Source organism: Balaenoptera borealis (genome assembly GCF_965194805.1).
Source record: "Balaenoptera borealis genome assembly, chromosome: 9".
Taxonomy (NCBI): domain Eukaryota; kingdom Metazoa; phylum Chordata; class Mammalia; order Artiodactyla; family Balaenopteridae; genus Balaenoptera; species Balaenoptera borealis.
In genome coordinates this window covers 58091415-58114340 of record NC_138873.1, presented here as the reverse complement: position 1 = coordinate 58114340, position 22926 = coordinate 58091415, and the positions used below count along the sequence as shown (strand labels likewise).

Here is a 22926-nt window from a genome sequence, read left to right as displayed (position 1 = left end):
ACGACAGAAACATTAGTACCAAGAATTAGAGATGCTTGTACCTGGAGGAAGAAAACTTTTTAGGCAAAAGGGCCTAAGGAAAAGTTCCATTATTAAAGTTAGCATAGTAAAATTTCTTTCAATTGTACATAATTACTTTTATATAAGCTAAAAAGCAACACTAGGAAACAAAAAGAATTCCCTTTAGATAGTAATAAATTAAATTAATCCATAATTATCGGCCAATTTTTAAAGGTGGTTTCTTATTAGAGACAGCAACATCTACGAAAAACTTATAAACAATGAAGAAAGAGAAGACACATATGTGAATCAGGAAAAGCTGATGTTTAGCCTTAATCCAAGGTTGAAGATGATTTTTTTCCCTTTAACACTGCAAAACCTTTTATTCTTGAAACTGGAAGTAGATCTTGAGTAAGAAGTTACTGATTAAGGATCTTAACATTTTGATAATGTGAAAAAAGAACAAGTTAACTTACAAAATATGCCGTTAATCTCTGAGGCAGTTTCTAATTTCTTTTCCTATCACTGTAACAAAATTTGTATAACAAGAAAAATCTCAATAGGGTTAAGGCATCAACTATTTTCCCATTCCGTGAGTTACACCGGAGGAGGGGAATTATTAACAGGAATGATAAAGCTGTACTTGCATTTGGTAACGCAAAGAGAAGCTTACAAATGAGACGTCTCATTAGTTTGAGCAGATGGATCAAAATTAAAGGCTGAATCGCCAACTTTTAATTTCCCGATAGCCAAGAAGAGCTGGAAGTCTTGCGGAGTACGACTGTTGAAAAGTCAACCTGAAAAGATCTTCTCCATCTGTCATCACACATGCTTGAGTGGAACACAACTGCCCCCTACTGCTTTTAATACTTTTAAGACAAAGCTGCACATGAAATCTATTAAGTACGCGAACACACGAGCATAGATGACTGGTATACTGAAACCCATGGAATACTATAATCAGAGAACATCAGCATGGCTTTTGAACATGAAATTTGCTCTATTCTAATTTAATCTAAGTGGAGAGAAACAAAATTAATTCGTCTATATATTTAAGAGGAAACTGTTAATTTTTAGCATGAAAAGTATTTATTTGCCTTAGAGTTATAGCTCTTTTTTTAATGGACACATATTTTTAGTCTTCTTAATAATGGTCTGAAAAGTAGTTGCGCTAATAAAATTATTTAGGGAAACCACAACTAGAGAGAAAATCCAAAATACTAAGCAATCTGAAGGCAAACAAATAGAATCAAGGAGTATTCACTGAAGGAATTTTTAACAAGCTGGCAAAAAGAGAGGGGCACATGAGGTAGTCGCAAGGAAAATTCAATTTGTTTTCCTGGATTAGAATAGACTGACTTACAATTTCTTACTACTATACACTAACTGCTAAGATATATTTAAAAGGCAACAAAATAAAGCTAAAGTTTGTTAGGTACACAGCGCTACAAGAAATAACTTATGTTCCCTTATTACTAAGGAAAAGCACATTGATCAAATACATAGCTGGCTGCTTAATAACAATGTGCTAATGTCCAGTTAGTTACAACTATAACTGAATTCCAGAGCAAAGCTCTGTTTCTCTTTGTCTCCTGTTTCTCTGTCTCTGTTTTTGTATCTGTCTCTCTGTGTACACACACACACACACACACACACACAATTTACTGTACTTTTATATGTACAACAAAACATTTATACAGAAGAGTCTCTTAGAATGAAGCACATATAGTTAGACCTTTTAGTCATTAGAGTCAGGCAGAATAATGAAACTGAAGAGTTAAATTGGCTGTCAGTTTTTCAGATAATAAGGTAAAAGATTGTTGAATTACCTATTTTTCATTTTCTGACAGATGGATACATACAAATTCGTTTGTTGAAATTTATCACTTGGAATCTTATACAAAGACAACTAGTGACTAGTATAACATTATATTCAACCTCAATTACAAGGGAAAAAACAAAACTCAGAAACTCTGTTCTATTGTGGAGTTCTTTGTTAACCTTCTAATAAAAGCAGAGGACCACAGCTTAGAGAAGGTATTTCTTCAAGGTGATAAAAAGAGAAAAATAATCCAGTGAGGGGTTCTAAGCCCCTGAAAACAAACTTCCACATGAGCCTCAGTAATCAGACTACTGTGAAGTAGCAATCTTGTGTGATGGATTAAATCAAAGATTGCTAGCCTTGTTGAAACAGGTATCTACTTCAGCTTCCAAAATCAAAATGTATAACAGTCCTCTTTTCCAAGTATGCACACTGCAATTCCAGTTCTGGACATATTATGAAGACAATCAGCAGAAGCTGCCACTTATCAAACTAACTGAACTTATAAGCCAAATAGTACTTGGCAGAGCAACTTGCTAACAGAAGATTTAAACAGACAGAGCGATCCCTTTGAAAAGACTAAAACAAAAAGATTTTAGTTTTGGGCAACTTTCCCAAAGTTACATACATAATACAGATAATTTAAAGAAATGAAAAAGAGAGAGGTTTATTCTCAAATTATGTTGTAAAAGAGTTTTTTACTTGAGATGATTACATTAATGTAAAAGACTAAGATGCTGCCTTAACCTAGTACTTATAATCTGCAGGCACTGGCCTGGGCATTTGTAGTACTAGCAATACTAGAGGCAAATACCAACTAATGGGCCATGGTCCTGATGCATTTCATATTTTCCAACAGCCCCGACTCACTAAGGATCTCTGAAGATGAGCAATTCTTCACAATGAGATTCTATTTACCAGAGTCCCCACGTACATGACACTATACTAGGAACTTAACCAATGGTATTTCCTTACAACCCAATCTTACGTAGTACGACCTGTTCTACTGGTACACAAAGCCTAAAAAAAAACACTGCGCAGAACACAAATTTTTAAATTATAACATCTTTAAGCTAAGATGTTCATTTACACGTTATTCCTTCTATGTATGGTTCTGTCATATTTTGAGGTAGGGAAAATAGAGAAACTATAGGGATAACGGAGAAAAAAGGACAGAAAATTAAGGGAGTAAAATGCATTTTAAGAAATGGAAGGACATACACCAACAGAAACTCTCTCTGAGTGATAGAATTCACAGTGATTTTCTTCCCCTCATTTTTGTTTTTTTTTCCCCTCATTTTCATTTTTTGGTGTACCCAAGTGTTAAATTTGTTTACACTCTTTTATCGGTCACCCTCTTTTATACTAATCGTATTTCATATTAAACATTTTAAAGATACGATTACAGAGGCTAAAGATCACATATGAAGCAAAAGCACTGGGAAGAACGGGTTTTTCTAATTGAAAGTTAAGTGCATACCCAAAGCAAAGCATGAACAATATGGTATGTAAAACATGAGCTTTTGTAATCATGACTTAGAGGTAATTGTTGCTACCTAAGAAAAAAATTTCACTGGTAAAACACCACTGTGTCTTATATAACTTAAAACTGTAAAACAAATTCAAAATGGCAAACACACATCAGATCATAACCTTACATCACACTACTTGATGCTATTCAGAAGAACATGGCATACATTTAATAAAATCCTTTGTAGGTCTGCTATGACGACGAGATGTTATAACCCATTCGGAATGCATTATAGAATCATGTGGTAAGACCACGAAATATGGCCATTTGAGCCATAATCCTATTTTAGGGAATTTACCCTAAGTAAACGTTTCAACAGAAAAAATAATAGGCAGGAAGATGATCATTATAGCAGCACTATTTTTAATCACAGAAAGTTGCAAACATTTAAAGCACTCAGTAACGGAGGAATAACCAATAATAAGAGGAACAGCAAATGTCAACTTAATGGCGAAGTGGCAGTGTAAATTTCTGAAGATGCTGTGGGCTTTTATCAACACGGACTTGTATTGCAATCCTGGTGCGACCTTTTACTAGCTGTATGACCTTGAGAAGCTGCTTAACATGTCGTAGGTTCATTTTCTCTTTTAACAAAAGGAGATTTAATGCTTATGTCAGAAGATTGTGAAGATTAAAAGTCCGAAGTGACTTACATGGCATCTAAAACTTAGAACCTGAATAAAAACTCCCTTCTCTCTATTACAGACATTAAAATTGTGAAGACCACGTAGAAACAATGAAAAATCTTTAGTATTCATTAAGGAAAACAGTGAATATAAAACTGTATATACAGTGTAATTATAATTTAGCAATGGACTGTAGCTAGTAATTAAAATTAAGTTTGAATGAGCAAAATTAAAAGCTACATGTGCAAATGGATAAAAAAAAAAAAAGACCAGCAGGACATGTATAAAAATTAAAATGATAATGTTGAAATGGTAAAATAATAGTGGAACTATGAAAATTTTCCTTAATATTGTTATTTTATTTTTACCATTAAAAAAAGTAAATAGATATGTAGGTATGTCTAGAGAACTGAAGAAAGTCCTACTTTTATGGAAAACAAACATCATCACTAATCACTGAAAGAGAAACTGGGAGACCTGCCACCTAAACCCTACTTCTTATGGCAGAGAACCTGAAAAGGACCATGCTTATCCTGCTCCATTCTTGTTTCGGGAGAGGGATGTAAGCCCGGATCTGGACAGGAATTCTGATACCGAAGTGTTTCAGTGGGTTCTTAAACTGTAACCACACTTTACAGAGTCACCCACAGTGCATTTTTAGCCAGACAAAAGTGTAAGGGAAGGAGACAGCTTGGTGGTCCTTAAAAGGCTGGCACTGGTGGATACTATGACATGCACACAAAAGGTGGGAGGTAATGCCTGTGTGCAACTTCTGCCTCATCTTTGCACACTCTTCATTTCCGGGTTCCTCCTGCCCTACAGTAGCCGGCCCCCGACCGCCTGAAGCCTCCCCTGGCGTTTCCCAACCTAGTCTGTCCTTTCTAAACAGGAACCAGCACTGTGAACCTAGCTCTCCATCTCAACTTTGGTCTGAATGTACTACTACAAGTGCCTGCCCTATGGCAGTTTTCATTTCGAAAAGTAATGCAATGGATGGATTCACACTAAGAATGAAAGGGCTGGCAGTGAGATCTAATCTCTACTGACCAAACACCCCCAGCCAGCATCTGAACTTTGTAAACCATGATTTCTAGAGGGACATGTTAGCCCCTGTAACAGTGAGAGAATGAACTATGCCAGAAGAGGAAGAGGATATAATCTTCCTAGGATTCTTTAAATTACATTTTCCTGGACTTTTACCTACCTACATTACAAGATACAACTGCTACATTTCCCAACATTCAGGAATAAGGATGCATTCCATTTTTTAAAGACATATTTTATAACATAAGATTATATGGAGAAAGGCTGAGTAGTTTAATAAATACTGATATTGCAATTACACTCCTTGGTATTTACCCAAAGGAACAGAAAACGTATGTCCACATAAAACCTGTCCACAGCTGTTATGTACACATAAACTGTGGTACATCCAGACAATGGAATATTATTCAGTGCTAAAAAGAATAAGCTATCAAGCCATGAAAAGACAGGGAGGTACCTCAAATACACATTGTGAAAGAAACCAATCTGAAAAGACTACACATATCATTCCACTTTTTTTTTTTTAACAATCTTGATTGGAGCATCTTGAACTTTGAAGTTTAAAAGTGCTTACTATCCAAACAATATGAAAATTTATTATATATATTTCAATTGCTACTACTTCAAGAAAACAGTAAGAATAATATAACATTTAAATGTTTTACATTATGTAAGTAAATTAAAATTTTTGATGTGTGAGAGAAGGTTGGTGCTGTAAAATAAATAAAGAAGCAACCTGAAATGTAAAGGATGAAATTCTTCTTTCTCTTATCTATTTAATAAAAGTGGCAAACAAAACAGCATGATCTATCAATACTGGAATGATAATATTACCTATGAATATTTTATGACTTATATGGCTACCCAGTGGGCTAAAAAATTACTAAGAAATAAAACCTGTGAATCATTATCTCAGAATTGAAGAACATTTTTAAGAGCATAAAAATTAATAATTTTAATCATTAAGCGTTCTCTAAAAACAGGATAAAATAAAATGTACCTGGTGTCCAGCCTTTACTTGCTTCAAAACACTTTCATAACATACTTCATCCATGTTATTCAACTGTTGCACCTTAAAGTTTTTAAAACATGAAAAATAACAAATGAGCAATTATAAACTTCTTAACCACAAAGGAAACTTTGACGCATCTCCTTTTACTTTCAGACTAGCCAGAATGCAGAAACAACAAATGCAATATCAACACCTGATATATAATAACCCAATCGGAAATAGACACAATATAATTAAAAAATACAAATAAAATACCTCATGCAATACTTTCAGCGTACTAGCTTTATAAGAATGCAGGTTTTTTAAAGACTAAGTTTAAGAATAATATTCTAGTTAGAGATATCTTAAAATATTTTTAAAGTTCTTTTCACTGCTTTCCCCAGAGAAGCCCATTCTTCAGACTGTTTTTCTTCTATTTCAGTCTATGAAACTATACATAGAGCTTTCCTGTGTAATTCTCAAAATCACCGGAATATTACCAGTAGAATATCATGGCATATAAAGCTAAAATGTAAGGAAACATACTATTTCTGTAATGTATATGGAGTTTGGTAGATATTTTTCTACAGAAACATTTTCCAGATTAATTGGAAATTTAATATCAAATTAATGAATTTTAAAAAGGTCTCATTTTCCCTATTAATGATGAGACAGCTTCCAACCAAAAAGGTAAGGTAGTTACCTCAAAGAGTAGGCATGTGACACAGCCTGCATCTCTCTATTTAACATTTATTAAGAGTCTGGAGGGGATGAAAATGTTACACATCTGAAATGACTATAATTTAGATTTTTTGTTTTAATAAAGGAAACACTTTTAACATTCTTGAACTCTTATGACTTATAGTGATTAAGTAAGATGAGATAATCACAAGACAATTTACTCTCCATTAATGATTGGAAAACAAAAAACAAAAAACAAAAACTCCTCCGAACAAAACTCTCAGTAATTTTTTTGGTGAATTTTGGATTGAGCTCTGGTCAAAGTCATTATTTCAAATTAGATGTGTCATGGACACCATTCTCCTATTTTGTGTTCTTCCGCAATAACTGAATCACATCATGAGCTTCTGAATGAAACTCTCAGAAATCTACAAGGATTTCTTACTATAAGAAATGATAAATTAACAATGGTTAGAATATATTAAACAACACCCTGGGGAAATTCTTGTTACCAACTGTGTATGTCAGCTGAGTGTAAAACTAATACATTTTAGTAAGACAAAAATGCATATTTATAACTAATATATATAATTAATTTACTACTTACACTGTGTAAGATTTGTAAAAATATTTTTTAAATTTTGCCAAATTTTTAAACCTTCAAAATAATTAGGACAGTTCAACATCTTGCACCATTCCTTTTGTGATTACAATGCTAACATATTGTGGTGATAAGTACATTGAAGTTAATTAGCTTTAAGTGATTTACCAACTTCTATGATGAAATTAAAAGAAAATAAGTTTTAAGACCCCTGACAAGCATCTGAAAACACTTTCTTCTCTATATCTTTCTGTGAGAACCATCTGCTATCATTTAAATTATAAGTTGAAAGAACAATCTAATGTTATAAACAGCTCTACATCTGTTCTAATGATACATTAAAATAAACTAAATAATCAAATATATATTAAGATATGGCTGAAAAAAACAAGCAGCAAGTAACACTGAAAAGCCCTTGAAACAATGAAGGTAAAAGATGCGTATCATAACTATTACCATATCATGAGCTGTCCTTCTATGTATATATCTGAAATGGCTCCCCACAATTCTAAACATACCTTACTTTTATGCAATGCAGACGGAGCATATTAACTGTTGCAGTGACATTGGCTTCTAGTATTTTCTAAGCTGAGTATTTTATTTATAATACTGTAGGCTAAAAATGATCCTGTTTTACTAATAAAATTGTTTTTGGACAAAAGTAATGTAATACACTAAAGACAAAGGTTGACATAGTAACACATGATTCTATCCTGTTTTCTTTTATAAAGAGGTCATATGGCCCGTGAATCTTCTCCTAAAACTATTTCTTCCACAGGGGGGAAAAAGTGTCATTAAACAGAATGATAAACATGTAAATTTTAAGCAAAATATTCCTTCATGACATTATAAAAGCCTAAAATAAGCACCCTGATAATGCAAATGGTACATGGTAATACTATTTAAGGAATTAGATAAACAGACTTTTTAAATCATTGCAAAGAATTTCAGAAATGCCACTTATGTATATAATTAATATGATAGTTACACAATATTATAAGTTAAATAGAGCCCCTCCTTTAATAGTTGCTATCATGAAATTATTTTTCTATTGCATATAAGGTGTTACTTATTTTAGATGAATAACATTATATCATGATATATATTACTGACTTAACTAAAGTCTTTTATTATTTCACATTGGCCTTCAACCCTATCAAATTAACTTTTTGAAACATATTCTTATATATAACTTGTGTTCTTAGCTGAGAATACAAAATATACCCTGATAATAGCAATGCAAACTACTACAAGCAGCTTTTTGGAGCAGGAGACATTCTACTACATATAGCTGAGGAAGTGTGCTTGATTTTTTTTTCTAGGCTGTGATATTTGTAATGTGACTGAAATGGTCTTCTGGAGTCTCTAACCTCAAACAAGTATTAAACAATACATCAAGAAAAATATTTCTGGAAAAGAAAAGTATAAGTTTTAAAACAAATGTTTACCTTATTTGCACTTTTAACCCCCAGAAATGTCTGTCCAAGAGGAACAGGTCGAAAGCGGCCATCAAAGTAGAAAAGTCCAATGCAGGGATTAACGTGTAAAAACGTAGCAACGTCGAGGTAGTTGGGTAAGGTTGCAGAGAGTCCAAGAATTCTTATCATACTCTGTGTGGATTCAACCTATAGGGGTTATTTTAATTAACATATGACATAGATTCAACCCATCTGGATTTGTACTAAGTTTAAAATAAGTTTTAGTAGTATAAAGGATGAAATAGTCACAATAAAATAAGATCACTGAAGAAACTGAGAATAACAACACATAGTCTAAAAGACAGATAATGTGAAAAAAAAAAACTGGCCTAAATCTGGCATGTGGAATGATATAAAGTGATTAAAAATGTAATTTTAGTATATTTTCTGAACTGGAAAATTCTATTAGTTAAATGGTTTCTTCTGTTTTGTTTTTTTCCCTCCTAAAAATTTAACAAGGCAAGTGACGTGTTAGGTTTTAGTGTAGCTTTACCACTTTATAATTTCAGGTGTTAAAAGTATATGCTCTTTATTCTCAAGTTCAATAATTTCAAATTCATTTTAAACACAAAAACACAGAAGTCTGAAATAATTAAGGTAGATTCTTCTAGTGTTTCACTAATTTAAAGTTAAAATGATATACTGTATAAGGGAGAGTTTGTGTGGAACAACAGCCAAAACTTGGGGGAAGAAAATCACAAACTACTCAAAGAATGTCCTAAGCTGCATTATTTGTGTTCACTGGTGGGTTGTAATACTCTAATTTTGTTGCTGAACTCTGCTGAAAACATCAATTAATTTGTTCGCCAATCATTTATTAAGCTTTTAATGACAGGCACAAAGCCAGGAGAGCAGGGGTTTAAGAGTCTGTAAATATTACAAAAAAACACTGTAATGTGTCCCATTAATAGTAGCACCTTCTAAAAACTGTGAGAACAATGAAGAGAGATCACTAATCGAGCTCGGGTAAGTCAGGGAAGGCACGCAGAGGTGACAGTTGTCAGTGTTCTAAGAGAGCGGCTAGGACCTGCCAGGTAGGCCAGGAAGAATGGTGTTTAAGGTACTGTACTTAGCAACACTAACGGCACGAGCTAGAAATGCAGAAGTGTAGAAATGATCGTGAGAAATCTCGCATGCCAAGGAGTTTCCCCATTTTACTGCTGATGAGCACACGACACTATTCCATTCTCTTTCAATTATGTTTTTATGATGATAGCTGATAGTATTCTCATCGTTTTCCATTTCTAAACGTTTTTAAAATATCTTTATCCTTTTTAATTTTGTTTACTCATAGGTTTTCTACTTATTTGTGATTGGATTTGTTATGTTTCTTTATTTTACTTTTTTAAAACCTAGCTTTTACTTTTTTAAAAATATAGAAGGATTCTAGCTAATAAATCTAATTCTATTGGTTTCCTAGTTTGTATTTAATTTTTTTTCAACTGTATTATTTTTCCATTTTTTTAGAACATTCTGTTTAAAATTACCCAACATTTAAATTTAATAATTAACTTACTATAGTCCCAACATTCCTGTTTCATTTGAGTATAATTCAAACTCTGAATTATAAACTCTGTCTGTACTTAATAAACTTTCATTATTTTCTAATAATAGTGTTGTCACTCTCTCTTTCCCTTCCTTCCTTTCATGATCACTTACTGAGCTCTCAGTGTCAGAAGACTATTCTTTCAAGTGGTTGGGTTTTATAGCTTCAATTTATCAAATACAAAAGTGTAGAATGTATGTACATATATATGTGTTTGTATATACATATGCATATATAGATATGTATGTGTGAGTGTATATAGTTTTGTTTTACCATATAGAATTTATTTCTAAATTTCTATTGTATTTTGTAAAGACTATGATCTTTTCAATTTCTGCTTTGAGAAAATGTCCCATGGAGACCTAAGATGAACATAATTTATCTATTTTTAGGGTATACAATTCTTTGTGCTTGACCACTTTATGACATTAATTATATTATTCAAATTCTCTATATTTTATATTTACAATACAGGAAGTTAAGCATTTGCCAAGAGAAAGTATTACTTTCATCACATAAAAACTTCCCATTTTAAATTAAGATGCCAAATGTTGCTAAAGGGAACAGTCCAGGACCATTCACAGCTAAGCCCTAGGGGTCCTGCAGAAGTATGGGGGCATTCTGCAGCCCCATGCGCCTATAATATCCCTTCTATCTGGGTTTTCAAATCCCACATGCTTTCACATTTTTCTATACTAGGCTTTCATGTAAAAGTTTGATTTAAAAAAGCGTTTCTTACCTGGGAAAAAGTTTGAAAACCTCTGATGTGATTTTTAAAAGTACACAAGACTTGGAATGAATTTGGTAAGTTAATTAACCTTCGACCAAATTCCTTTATGAGAGAATGCATATAAAAAAATTCTCAATCTTTAACAAAAGACTATACAATATTATTTTTTTTTAAATATAGGAACTTTTAAGTAATTCTCACCTTCTTGCTATCATAAGTAAAATAAGGGGATTCACGGGATATATTTACTTGGGCAAATATTTTAACTATTTTTTCAGTTTTTATGTCTCTCTTATTTACATCTAATTGTAGTCAAAATTTGCTTGCACCATGCTGGTATCTTCAAGTTATTATACCTAAGTGAGCAGCTCCCAATGTCAGATTTCTCCTTGGATATTTCTATACAATGCATATATGGGCTGGGAAAGTCCAAGGGTCTGAGTTCACTCCCTCACACAAATATTATTTACAGGCACTTAGAGAGGCCCTGTGCCTTCCAAACTCATTCTGTAAGTAGGACAAAAATGAATCTGCTTACTCACTGTTATGGGGTCTATCTGGGCTTCTTTGAGGACTAAATAAAACACTACCTATGAGATATACATATGGCTCCCAAACCAAACCCAACCCAAACAAGGGAACCCTAAATAAGGGGAACTGATGACCCGACATCTTATTTAAGAAATCTCCTTTACATGCTATGATTAGAATCCTTTACAGTAATTAGAATGATACTTTTAATTATACCATAGTTCTATTTCCTATTGGTGGTGATGTGAAAAGATATGAAGGTGATTTTTAGTTTTAAAATCATTCAACACAAAAGTCATTGAGTATATTTTTAAGGACTTTTGATGTTAAATACATGATACCTTGCAAACACTAGAGATATTTTTCTGCTAAAGCCCCATTTTAAAACATCTGTATTTTTTAATCTAAAAAAAATCATATCATTCTCAACACAGATAAGCCTGTATGAGAAATATATTCTTTTAAATATGGATAATTTGGAAATTTATGTCTTAAACCACATCTCGAAACTCTATACACTATACAGTTATCTGAAAATATTAATAGTTGAAAGCTATAAAAAATTAACATTTTACAGTTTATTCTTTATCATTAGCCCAAAAACTAGGCAGTAAATTTTTTATAGCGTTTTCCCTCACATGAAATCTAAGTTTGGACAAAGTCTATTCACTGAAAGTAAATTTAGTTATGACAACTAATGTTAGTTCAATGTTGTTAAATATAACAGATTAGGGCTTCATTACACTTTTTTATTTTCCAAATTTCTTTCACTCATGCCAAGTATGTTGTGAATTTAGTCCCTAGTACCACCATGCAACTTCAGAACCTGAACAGAATCTACACTGCATTAGAATAGCTACCTATGGTGTGTCTATGTTAGTTACAAATTGTTGAAGTGCCATGTAAAGCACTGCCATCTACTGGGAATGTCTGGTAATCACAAGGAACAAACAAAAAGGAACTTTGCTTTTTCTAAAAATATTTATGAGCACTGCACTAAGCTAATACACTGGAAATATGAGAAGAATCATATAGATCATTCCGTTAAGGAGATTAAAATCTAGTGAGAGACACAGATAAAGACAGAATTACCTATAGTTAAGTTGTGAAATTATAAGGAAGACTGTGACGAGTGCTAAAAACGTGCAAAGAAAGGGAGTACAGAGGGAACACAGAAAAGGTGTAATTCATTCTGAGTGGTAAACTAGGAAACACTTCATAGAAGAAGTGATATTTGGCAGACTCAAAAGAATAGTAAGTTTTCAACAGATGGACGTGTGGAGCAATAATATGTAATTTTGCATTTACAACCCTTCGTCTCATAACTAACAATACACTCTGACGTAAGTAAGATTAGTTTTACCTCTGAAAGAGGGCCAATGGCATTGGAAAAAAAGTGGGAAAGGAATAAATGGTTTTGTGTGGCTGGAACCTACATCAGCTAAGGAATATGATGGAGAAGTTAAAATTAGATAAATAGGTCAGGGCTTCAGTAGTGTTTAACGTCCAGCTAAAGTATTTAAACATTTTTCTTAAGATAACAAACACCAAGTCATCAAAGGTTTATAAGTATAGTAAGTGATAAACTATACAATTGGAATTTGGCTATATTATGAAGAAGCCAATGTGCAGGATGAATTAATACATATTTACATATTATATATCCATATTACATACAATGTATTATATATTCCTATATCATATGTTAACATGATATGTTTATAATTATACTACATACGTAATAAACAAACCTATAATATATAATTTTTATATATTTTACTTCACATAGTTTATAAACTATATATAGAAAATTATACTATTATACATTCATAATTTACAAAATATTTATAAATTTATAACGAATGCTTCAAAGTATATATGGTACATAATGTGTGTGTGTCTGTGTACATATGTACAGAAAGCATCAGCAGCAGGCCTGCAATCTATTTTCTCTCTCAACTGGGAATGCTCAAGAAAGAAAGATGCCCTGGTCAAATCCCCTTGTAAACATGCTAATGACAGACCTCCTGGCAAATGTACTAATGGTATTCACTTGACCCCCAATGTTCTATAGTTGCAGGAAAGCTTTATCTTTGTAATGCTTTTAGCTGATGGACATGGTCTCTCTAGGTGGCTCAATGCAAACAAACCAGGAATGTATGGACTTATGTGGCCTGGCTCCCTGAAAAGATCACTAAGCTATGTTACGTATCAAGGTATCAAATCAAAACATCTCATGATTGGGAAGTATCACCTTGGGAAACAGTACCTTTTGTTAACCACGAATCTCACTTTACCCAATACACTAATCATAGGCACTGTTTTGTATATCAATTCTACCTCGATAAAGCTGTTAAAAATTTTTTTTAAAAATCCCATGATCAAAATAGGTCTCTTTTGTGTAAATGATGCCCTGCATGCTTCTTTTCGAGACCTCACAAGTAAACTCTGTGCCAGAGCAGATCCACCGTGGCAAGAAAGGAGAACAGTGATGGCAGTGGCAGACCTCTCCATGCTTCACCTTTGTCTCACAACTACCTGTATTATTGACATTATTCTTAAGTTGGGTATTAGCTAAAACCTCTGATTTCTGTGTGTCTACTTTGAATATTTCAATGCTTTGTGTTTTATGTATGTGCATCTGCACATGTGCATGCACATATTTTTATATGGTAAAAAGTGAACATGTCCTAAAGAGTCCTCTAATTCCATCCCTACTATAAAACCACTTCTACAGCTTGTTGCATATGCTTCCACATCTATGCACCCTACTCTACCCCAGCTTAAAAATCTAAATGTAAGCAAGAACTTCATTTGTTAACTATATCCACTGCACCTAGAACTGTGTAGCCGGCACATAGCAGGTAGCTAATAAATGTTCACTAAAGGAGTGAATGAGAATATAAATATATTGCATTTTTTTTCTTTACACAAATGGGATTGTGCTGTATACTGTGTCTTTTCAATGAGAATATAACATGGATATCTTTTAAACCCGGTTCATATAGCTCTACCTCGTTCTTTTTAAAGACTGCATAGTGGCATTTTATTTTATGAATTAATGGAATCTATTAAACCGTTTCTTCTTTTGTTGTACAGTTGGGTTGTTTCCAACATATTTTGCACTAACAAGAAAGCGTCAGTGAATACTGGTGTTACTATAGCTATGTGTCTGTGCTATTATTTCCATAGGTTAGATTTCTAGAAGTAAAAACACAGTTTAGTGAGCATTTTCAAATTACATTCTTTTTCACTTTTGCCAATCTATGTAAGAGAAATGTCTCATGTTGATTTGGATTCCTTTTAAGCATCTTTTCTATGATTTTCAGAATTTTTATTTCTACTGTAAAGTGCTTTTTCCAAATTTTTAAAAAACATATTTCTTACCAGTTTACAATAACCTTTTAATTTTAAAGGACATTTAAGCTTTATTTTATGTGCTACAAATAATTTCTATTATTCTGTCTTACATTTGAACTTTTTGGAGGTATCTTTACTGGTCAGAAGTTTTTAAGAGTTACATATCCAAATGCGCCACATGTTTCCTTTGTAACCTTTGGAGTTTTGCATATTGCTTAGAGCTTCTCCACCTCAAGGTTATTTTTTAAATGCTCTTTTATATTTTCTTTAATGCACTGAGTTTTGTTTGGTATAGCTAAATCATTAATTCATCCAGAATTTTATGTTGGATTTACCAGATGAAAGCACATTATTTTAAAACATTTGAAAATGCAATATGAACTTCCTCAAATTTTGTACTCCCTTCATATTAAATTCCCATACCTAGTTCTGGATGAGAGCTATTCAGGATACGAAATATAAAAGAACTGACACCTAACTAGTCATTGGGGCGAAGGTGAGTGTTAAGGAAGAAGGAACAATTGAGTGTGACTCCCACACACTCAATTTGGGCTTGAGAATCAAATAGACTGTGATGCCATATATAAATAGGGAGGGAAGATGGCAGAGTTTCTGACGTGTTAAAGCAAGAGATGTCTATGGGATATCAAAGTAGAAACATATAACTGTGTTTGGATAGGAGTAGAAGTCAGCGGGGAGATTTGGACTACATGCAGAGATTTAAGTGACACAGGCACAAAAGTGTTATTTTCCCAGGGTAAATATTTAGAATAAAAAAAAGAAGATGGCAAGTGACCAGAGTCCTGTGTTGGAAGAGGTCACTGAGAGGATGTGACCGCCAATTAATCTGCAAGCTGGACCTTGTCAATCAGAGGATCCTCACCCCCTTTGCTGTCCTAGGAATATGCATTCCGCTTGCCTTCCCTGAGCTAGAAGCTTCCCCGAGGACGCAGCCTTGAGACAGCAATGTGGTGTTGAGACCATCTGGACAGTACATGTGACTGAAGTCAGTTAAGGCCTCTATATACAGTTAAGGCAGGTGTAGAGGTCGACTGATCTTGCAGTTGCCCAAGACAAGCCTCAAAAGTAAGTTCCCTTGCTTATTAAAACTGTCACCTACCAATCTGGAGTGGTCTGCCTCTTTTTTCAGTTCTCTCCTTGCTCTCTGTGTACAAAGCCAGTTTGCAAACCAACATCGTGGAGAATGTAAACATTTCAAGGGTGAGAAAAGGAGAGAGCAAGGGAACCTGAGAAAGAGCAGCTAAGTAGGTGACAAAAAAATCAAGTAAAGGAAATCAAGGCAGGGTGGCATCATGGAGTCCAAGAGAAAAGAGTTTCAATTCTGAAGAAATAATGAGTTATATACTGGTTAAAAAACAAAAAACAAAAAAACTTTTTATGACTTATGCTGGAGCAATAACCAGACCACAGTTGTTTGGAAATCAAAAGGGAAACTGAATACAGATTAATATTTCCAGAAGCTGAGTGGTAAAAACAGCTTTACTAAGCAGAAGTTATTGGAGCAGGATAGTTTGAGGGAGGCGTTTTGGTAAAGATGGGTGGGACTCTGCAATTCTTTAAAGCTGAAGGCACAGTGCTCACAGAGAAGGAGAAGTCAAAGACCCAGGAAAAAGAAAAGGGATAACTTACAGAGTGAAAGGAATGGAGTCCAAGACAAGGGGACAGGGGGCCTCTAACTAAAGGATGAGGGATGGAAGGATGAGGATAGATTTGGGAAGGGGTTTGAGGCTTTTGCTGGGTGGTGGGGAGGTTTTTTCTGGATGCAAACTGAGGGAGTTCAACCACGAAGGCCTGTGTTTCCACTCAGTAAAAAGTATTGTCTTCTAAGAATGAGGCACGACAGGGTGGGAAAGGAGGGAGGAGTCTGGTGAAGCTTGGAAAAAAGAAGGAAAGCTGCTCCGAAGTTACAGGATAAATCCCAACGATTCAGGTGAATTCAGAGTCTACCAATGTGTAGTGACCTTAGTCTCCACCACCCCTGTGTGATCTCAGCTAGTGTTTAGCAATCTGACTGGAGGGAAACATACTGTTCAGTTGACTCATGATTGGAATTTTGCCAGGGAGTCAGGGGATAAATAAGTTAAGGCTATTGACAAAAGAAAAAACTGGTCATGGAGTCTTGGCTATTTCAGAACGAAAATAAAGCCAGGAGAATATGGATCAGAGTCAATAACAGATGCGAAGTCAAGGAATTAGAGTTCTTGATTATGTTAAAAAACTAGTGTTCATCTACTGTCTTTACATGTACAATCTACCAACAAACATCATTTTAATAGTCACGGGTACTTTAAGATATCTTTTCACTTAATGAAAAGAGGGGTGACAGAAAACAATCACAGATCATCGATGAATTTACCAATTTTGATTTGGACAATTTATGAGTAACCACAAAGGTCCAAAACTAGAGACAACAAGTACACGTCCCTTTTAAAAAATAACAATTAAGATTATGCACATTAGGAGATATTTCATTTTATCTAGTATATTAAGGAAAATATAAATCATTTTCAGATTTTTTTCAATGGGGGGAGAGGTCAGGCATGGAGAGAAATGGATGAATAATTAATATTCTCCTATGTTCTACCACATTTTAATACTGCTTAGTCAAAGTTACATTTAGCTTTAAAACACAGGTTGCGAATAGAAGTTTTCCTGTATTTATTTTGGTTAATTTAAAGAAACTTCAATAACATAAGACCTGGGAGGAAGAAAGATAGGGTACTTTTAACATAAAAATGAAATAGCTGAAGGTTTCTCCCTACGAAAATTATCTTTATCCCCATGAACAATACATACTAATATTTCTTTGAATGCTACATTTAAGTTTAAAAACTTATCCCTCAAAATAAGCTTACAAATAACTTCCCCTTACCTGACGTAAAGTACGTGCCACTATGCTTTCTAATACTGGTCCTCTATCTTCATGAAGTAAATGAACTTCATCAAGAATAAGAAGCTTTACAATTTGGGAAAGAGCTACGTCCCCAACACTCTTTCTTGTCACTACATCCCATTTTTCTGGTGTGGTCACAAGCATCTATAAGACAAGAAAAGATAAATTAAAAAGGGGAAAGAGGTCACATATTATTTAAACTTCCACTGTGTTATTCAAAAAGAAATATGATTGACCACCTATATACAGATCAAATAAAGTGTTACAAATATCCCAGAATGATATCTGATTCGCTGTAGACAACAGTCACTTCTCTTTAAGTTGTGATATTAAGCAGTTACTCATTAAAACTCAGTAAAGGTAGTCTGTCAGTAAATTGTAGCGTGAAGTGTACAAAATACACAAGCTTACTTAAAATGTGTCTTACAATGTAAGAAACCAAATGACACTATCTTTTAAACAAGTGTGTACTGATAATGGCTTTTACTTGAAAAGGGACAAAAATAAGTGAATTAAGCACTAAAAGGAAATGAAAAGGAAACCAAGGATCCACTCTAGGAATGGTTACCTGTTTATACTTTTCCAAATTTGGAGGAAGCTTTACTATTGACACACAGTTTTTAAAAACTACCCTTTAATATCAACTAGTATATGCAGAACTTTATACTAAAAAACAACACATATACTACAGCATAACTGGCACAAAATAGCAACACAAACAATGAGTCACCGGAGATCCAGGGTACTAAGAGCAGGAGGTAAGCCCAGGGTACTTATGTAAAGTTCTTAGAAGAGACCATTTGACATGAGCTGTGATTATAAATCTATTTGCTTTCTACATATTGAATCGTTTCTGTCCCCTAAAAGCATACTATCGCAGAGAAAAAGAAAAGCTTAATAAACTTCTACTACAGTAATACTGAACTAGGAAATAAGCCCTTATATAACTCAAAGAACACATGAGGTAACAAATCAAAACCAAAGCTTTTCTTATCCAGTATATCAGCTTATAGAGACTGATGACAATCAAAACTCACTATGCTTTGAAGAGTGAAGAGGTTAAGGGGGTCAGATTGTTCTCAACATTTTTGTTGTTACCTCAGGTCTGTTTTTGAAGTCGCTTATGGCAATGATGATAATCTTATTTTTTCAGATTGCAAATGATGTATAATTCTTAACAAATGCATAATCCAAGTTTGTCAATATAACCTGTTGCATTATTAGAGATATCACTGCTATCATTTTGAAATGAACTATATCAACCACAAAATTTAGCAGTTGTACTTTGACGTAACATTAATTAGTGAACTATAATGAAATAGATTAAGGCATTCATATCTAAGGTGTGAAATACTACAAATCCAAAGCTACTTAGTTAATTTGCTAAAGCCAAATGGCAATGTTGAGATCACATCAAATTTTACATTTAAAAAAATGCTTTGGAATTAAGTATAAACAGATGTACAATGAATTTTAAGATCTAAAATGGGTTGAAACATTCAGTATGCATTAATTAACATCTCTTTTATACTCCAATAACTTAAATGGAACTTCTACTTTGAAAAATGACAAATTTAAAATAACCCAAGATATATCATTATAAATATACCCAGGGATCACTTACTAACAACCCTTTCACTAAAAGTCCTAAAAAACATGCCCATGTGATTTCAAAAACAGCAATTCTCCTAAACTGTAAATTCATGTCACATTAAAATATAAAATAAGAAAGCTTACTATTAATAAATGTTAAGAAAGCTACAAAGTACACTACAAAGATAATAATGTGGTAATGATTAAATTGTAAAGTAAAATTTTTCAGATATCAGAAAACTATACTACCAAACCTTAAAAATCCGTTTTAGCATTTGGTTTTCTATACCTTACTTTCAGCACGGTGAGAAGTGGCTTCATTTATATTACCATTTCATTACTCTAATCCCCTGAACGAAAATGGCTAGAAAATAAAGTGTCACATTTGCTTAATGAATTGTAACTCATGCAAGACATTTCCATCTGCTCTTGAATTAGGGCATGGGTTAACTGTCAATATTTTTACTGTCAACTCAAATTTCTCTCAATACATGTACTTATTCCCTCAGGAGTATGAAAATCATTATTCCAAACTGTTCCAATTTTAGCCTGACCACTGGGAAAATGGCAGAGTTGAGATGCTATACACCACTACTGTGCCAACAATTTGGTGTATTCAATTTTAAAATGTTTCATCTGGGGCTTCCCTGGTGGCGCAGTGGTTGATAATCTGCCTGCCAATGCAGGGGACACGGGTTCGAGCCCTGGTCTGGGAAGATCCCACATGCCGCGGAGCAGCTGGGCCCGTGAGCCACGATTACTGAGCCTGCGCGTCTGGAGCCTGTGCTCCGCAACAAGAGAGGCCGCGATAGTGAGAGGCCCGCGCACCGCGATGAAGAGTGGCCCCCACTCACCGCAACTAGAGAAAGCCCTCGCACAGAAATGAAGACCCAACACAGCCATAAATGAATAAAATAAATAAATAAATAAAGTGTTAAAAAAAATCTGTTAAAATGCTTCATCTGTTTGACAGCAAAACCAAAGGACCTACGACTTGCTAGAACCACCTCATCTGGTAATTAACTTAAACATTAATAATATTATTATCTTTTGCCTTATAAAACACTGTGACCTAGGGGAAATCACTTTATCTCTCCTTCCTTTTTGTCCAGCTCTACTGAGTTATTATTGACATGTAACATATATAAACTTAAGGTGCACAATGTGACGATTTGATATACATATATATTGCAAAATGATTACCACAATGAGGTTAGTTAACACTTCCATTCCCTTACATAATATTACTGTGTGTCTGTGTGTGTGTGTGTGTGTGTGTGTGTGTGTGTGTGTGTGTGTGGTGATAACATTTAAGGTCTACTCTCTTAACAACTTTCAAGTTCATAACACAGGAATGTTAATTATACTCGCCGCGCTGTACATCAGATCCCCAGAACACATCGATCTTATAGCTGGAAGTTTGTACACTTTGACCAACATTTCCCCATTTCCCCTGCCCCTAAGTGCCTGGCAACCACCATTCTACTCTCTGTTTCTTTGAGTTTTTTTTTTTTTTTTTTAAATATTCCATACATAAGTGAGAACATACAGTATTTGTCTTTCTCTGACTTATTTCACTTAGCATAATGACCTCAAGGTCCATCCATATTGTGGGAGAAGGCTAAATTTCCACCGCTTTATGGCTGAATAACATTCCATTCTATGTATATATCACATTTTCTTTATCCATTCATTTCTTGGTGAACGCTGAGGTTGTTTCCATGTCTTAGCTATTGTGAATAATGCTGCAAAGAACATGGGAGAGCAAATATCTCTTCAAGATAGCGATTTCACTTCCTTCTGATATATACCCTGAAGTAGAATGGCTGGATCATATGGTAGTTCTATTTTTAACTTTTTGGGAAACCTTCAAACTGTTTTCCATAGTGGCAGTACCAATTTACATTCCCACCAACAGTGCACAAGGGTTCTCTTTTCTCCACAACCTCGCAAATATTTGCCATCTTTTGTCTTTCTGGTAACAAGTCATTCTAACAGCTGTAAGGTGATATCTCATTGTGGTTATGACTTGCATTTCCCTGATGATTAGTGATGTTGAGCACCTTTTCATGTACTTGGTGGCCCTTTGTATGTCTTCTTTGGAAAAATGTCTATTCAAGTCCTCTGTCCATTTTTAAATTTTTTTTTTCTTTTGCTATTGAGTTGTATGGATATTAACCCCTTATCAGATAGATGGTTTGCAAAATAGTTTCTCCCCTTCTATAGGTTGCCTTTTTATTTCGCTGTTTCTTTTGCTGTGCAGAAGCTTATTTTTGCTTTTGTTTCATGTGCTTTTGGTGTCATATCCAAAAATCATTCCCAAGATCAATGTCAAGGAGCTTTTTCTCTCTGTTTTCTTAAAGTATTTTTATAGTTTCAGGTCTTACATTTAAGCCTTTAATCCATTTCAAGTTAATTTTTTGTAAGCAGTATAAAATAGGTGGCCATTTTCATTCTTTTGCATATGGTTATCCACTTTTCCCCATACATTTATCAAAGAGAATATCCTTTCCCAATTGAGTGCTTTGGGCTCAATTGTCAAATATTAGTTGATGGTATATGTGTGGGTTAATTTCTGGGCTCTCTATACTGTTCCATTTGTCTATGTGTCTGTTTTTATGCCAGTACCATACTTTTTGATTACTATAGTTTTATAATATAGTTTAAAATTAGGAAGTGTGATGCCTTCAAGCTTTGTTCATTCTCAGGATTGCTTTGGCTATTTGGGGTCTTTTGTGGTTCCAATTCTAAAAACAATTTTAGAATCGTTTTTTTCTATTTCTGTGAAAAATGATAATGGAATTTTGATAGGGATGCACTGAATCCATAGATCGCTTTGATATTATGGACATTTTCATAATAGTAACTCTTCCAATGCATGAACATGAGCTATCTTTCCATTTATCTGTGTCTTTTTCAATTTCTTTCCTCAGCATCTTACAGTTTTTGGTGTATAGATCTTTCATTTCCTTGGTTAAATTTATTCCTAAGTATTTCATTGTTTTTGATGCTATTGTATATGGGATTATTTTCTTTATTTCTTTTTCAGATAGTTTATTGTTAGTGTATAGACATGCAACTGACTTCTGCATGCTGATTTTGTATCCTGCAACTTTACTGAAGTTGTTTATTAGTTGTAAAAGTTTTTTGCTGGAGTCTTTAGGGTTTCCTATATATAAGATCATATCATCTGCAAACGGAGACCATATTACATCTTCCTTTATGATTTAGAAGAACTTTATTTCTTTTCCTTGCTTAATTACTCTGGCTAGGACTTCCAGTACTATGTTGAATAGGAGTAGTGAGAGTGGGCACCCTTGTCTTGTTCCTGCTCTTAGCGGGAAAGCTTTCAGCCTTTCACTGTTGAGTGTGATGTTAGTTGTAGGTTTGTCATATATGGCCCTCATTATGTTGAAGAACAGTCTTTCTATACCCAATTTGTTGAGAGTTTTTATGATGAAAGGATGTTGGATACCGT

The 22926-nt window shown here is 33.9% G+C and overlaps 1 protein-coding gene and 1 long non-coding RNA gene across 3 annotated transcripts in view; one reads left to right on the top strand and one right to left on the bottom strand.

The window, feature by feature from the left end:
• The window catches only part of ASCC3 (activating signal cointegrator 1 complex subunit 3), a 326479-nt gene that overhangs the window by 166145 nt on the left and 137408 nt on the right, over positions 1–22926 (bottom strand). For both annotated transcript variants that reach the window (XM_082405191.1, XM_082405192.1), the window contains 3 exons: positions 17835–17999; positions 8745–8921; positions 6024–6095 (listed from right to left, as the gene is read on the bottom strand). In XM_082405191.1, the coding sequence (XP_082261317.1) occupies positions 6024–6095; positions 8745–8921; positions 17835–17999 (414 nt within the window). The remainder of the gene's footprint in view (positions 1–6023; positions 6096–8744; positions 8922–17834; positions 18000–22926) is intronic.
• Positions 1–22926, top strand: part of LOC309634846 — a 151406-nt gene that overhangs the window by 98387 nt on the left and 30093 nt on the right. The window lies entirely within an intron of this gene.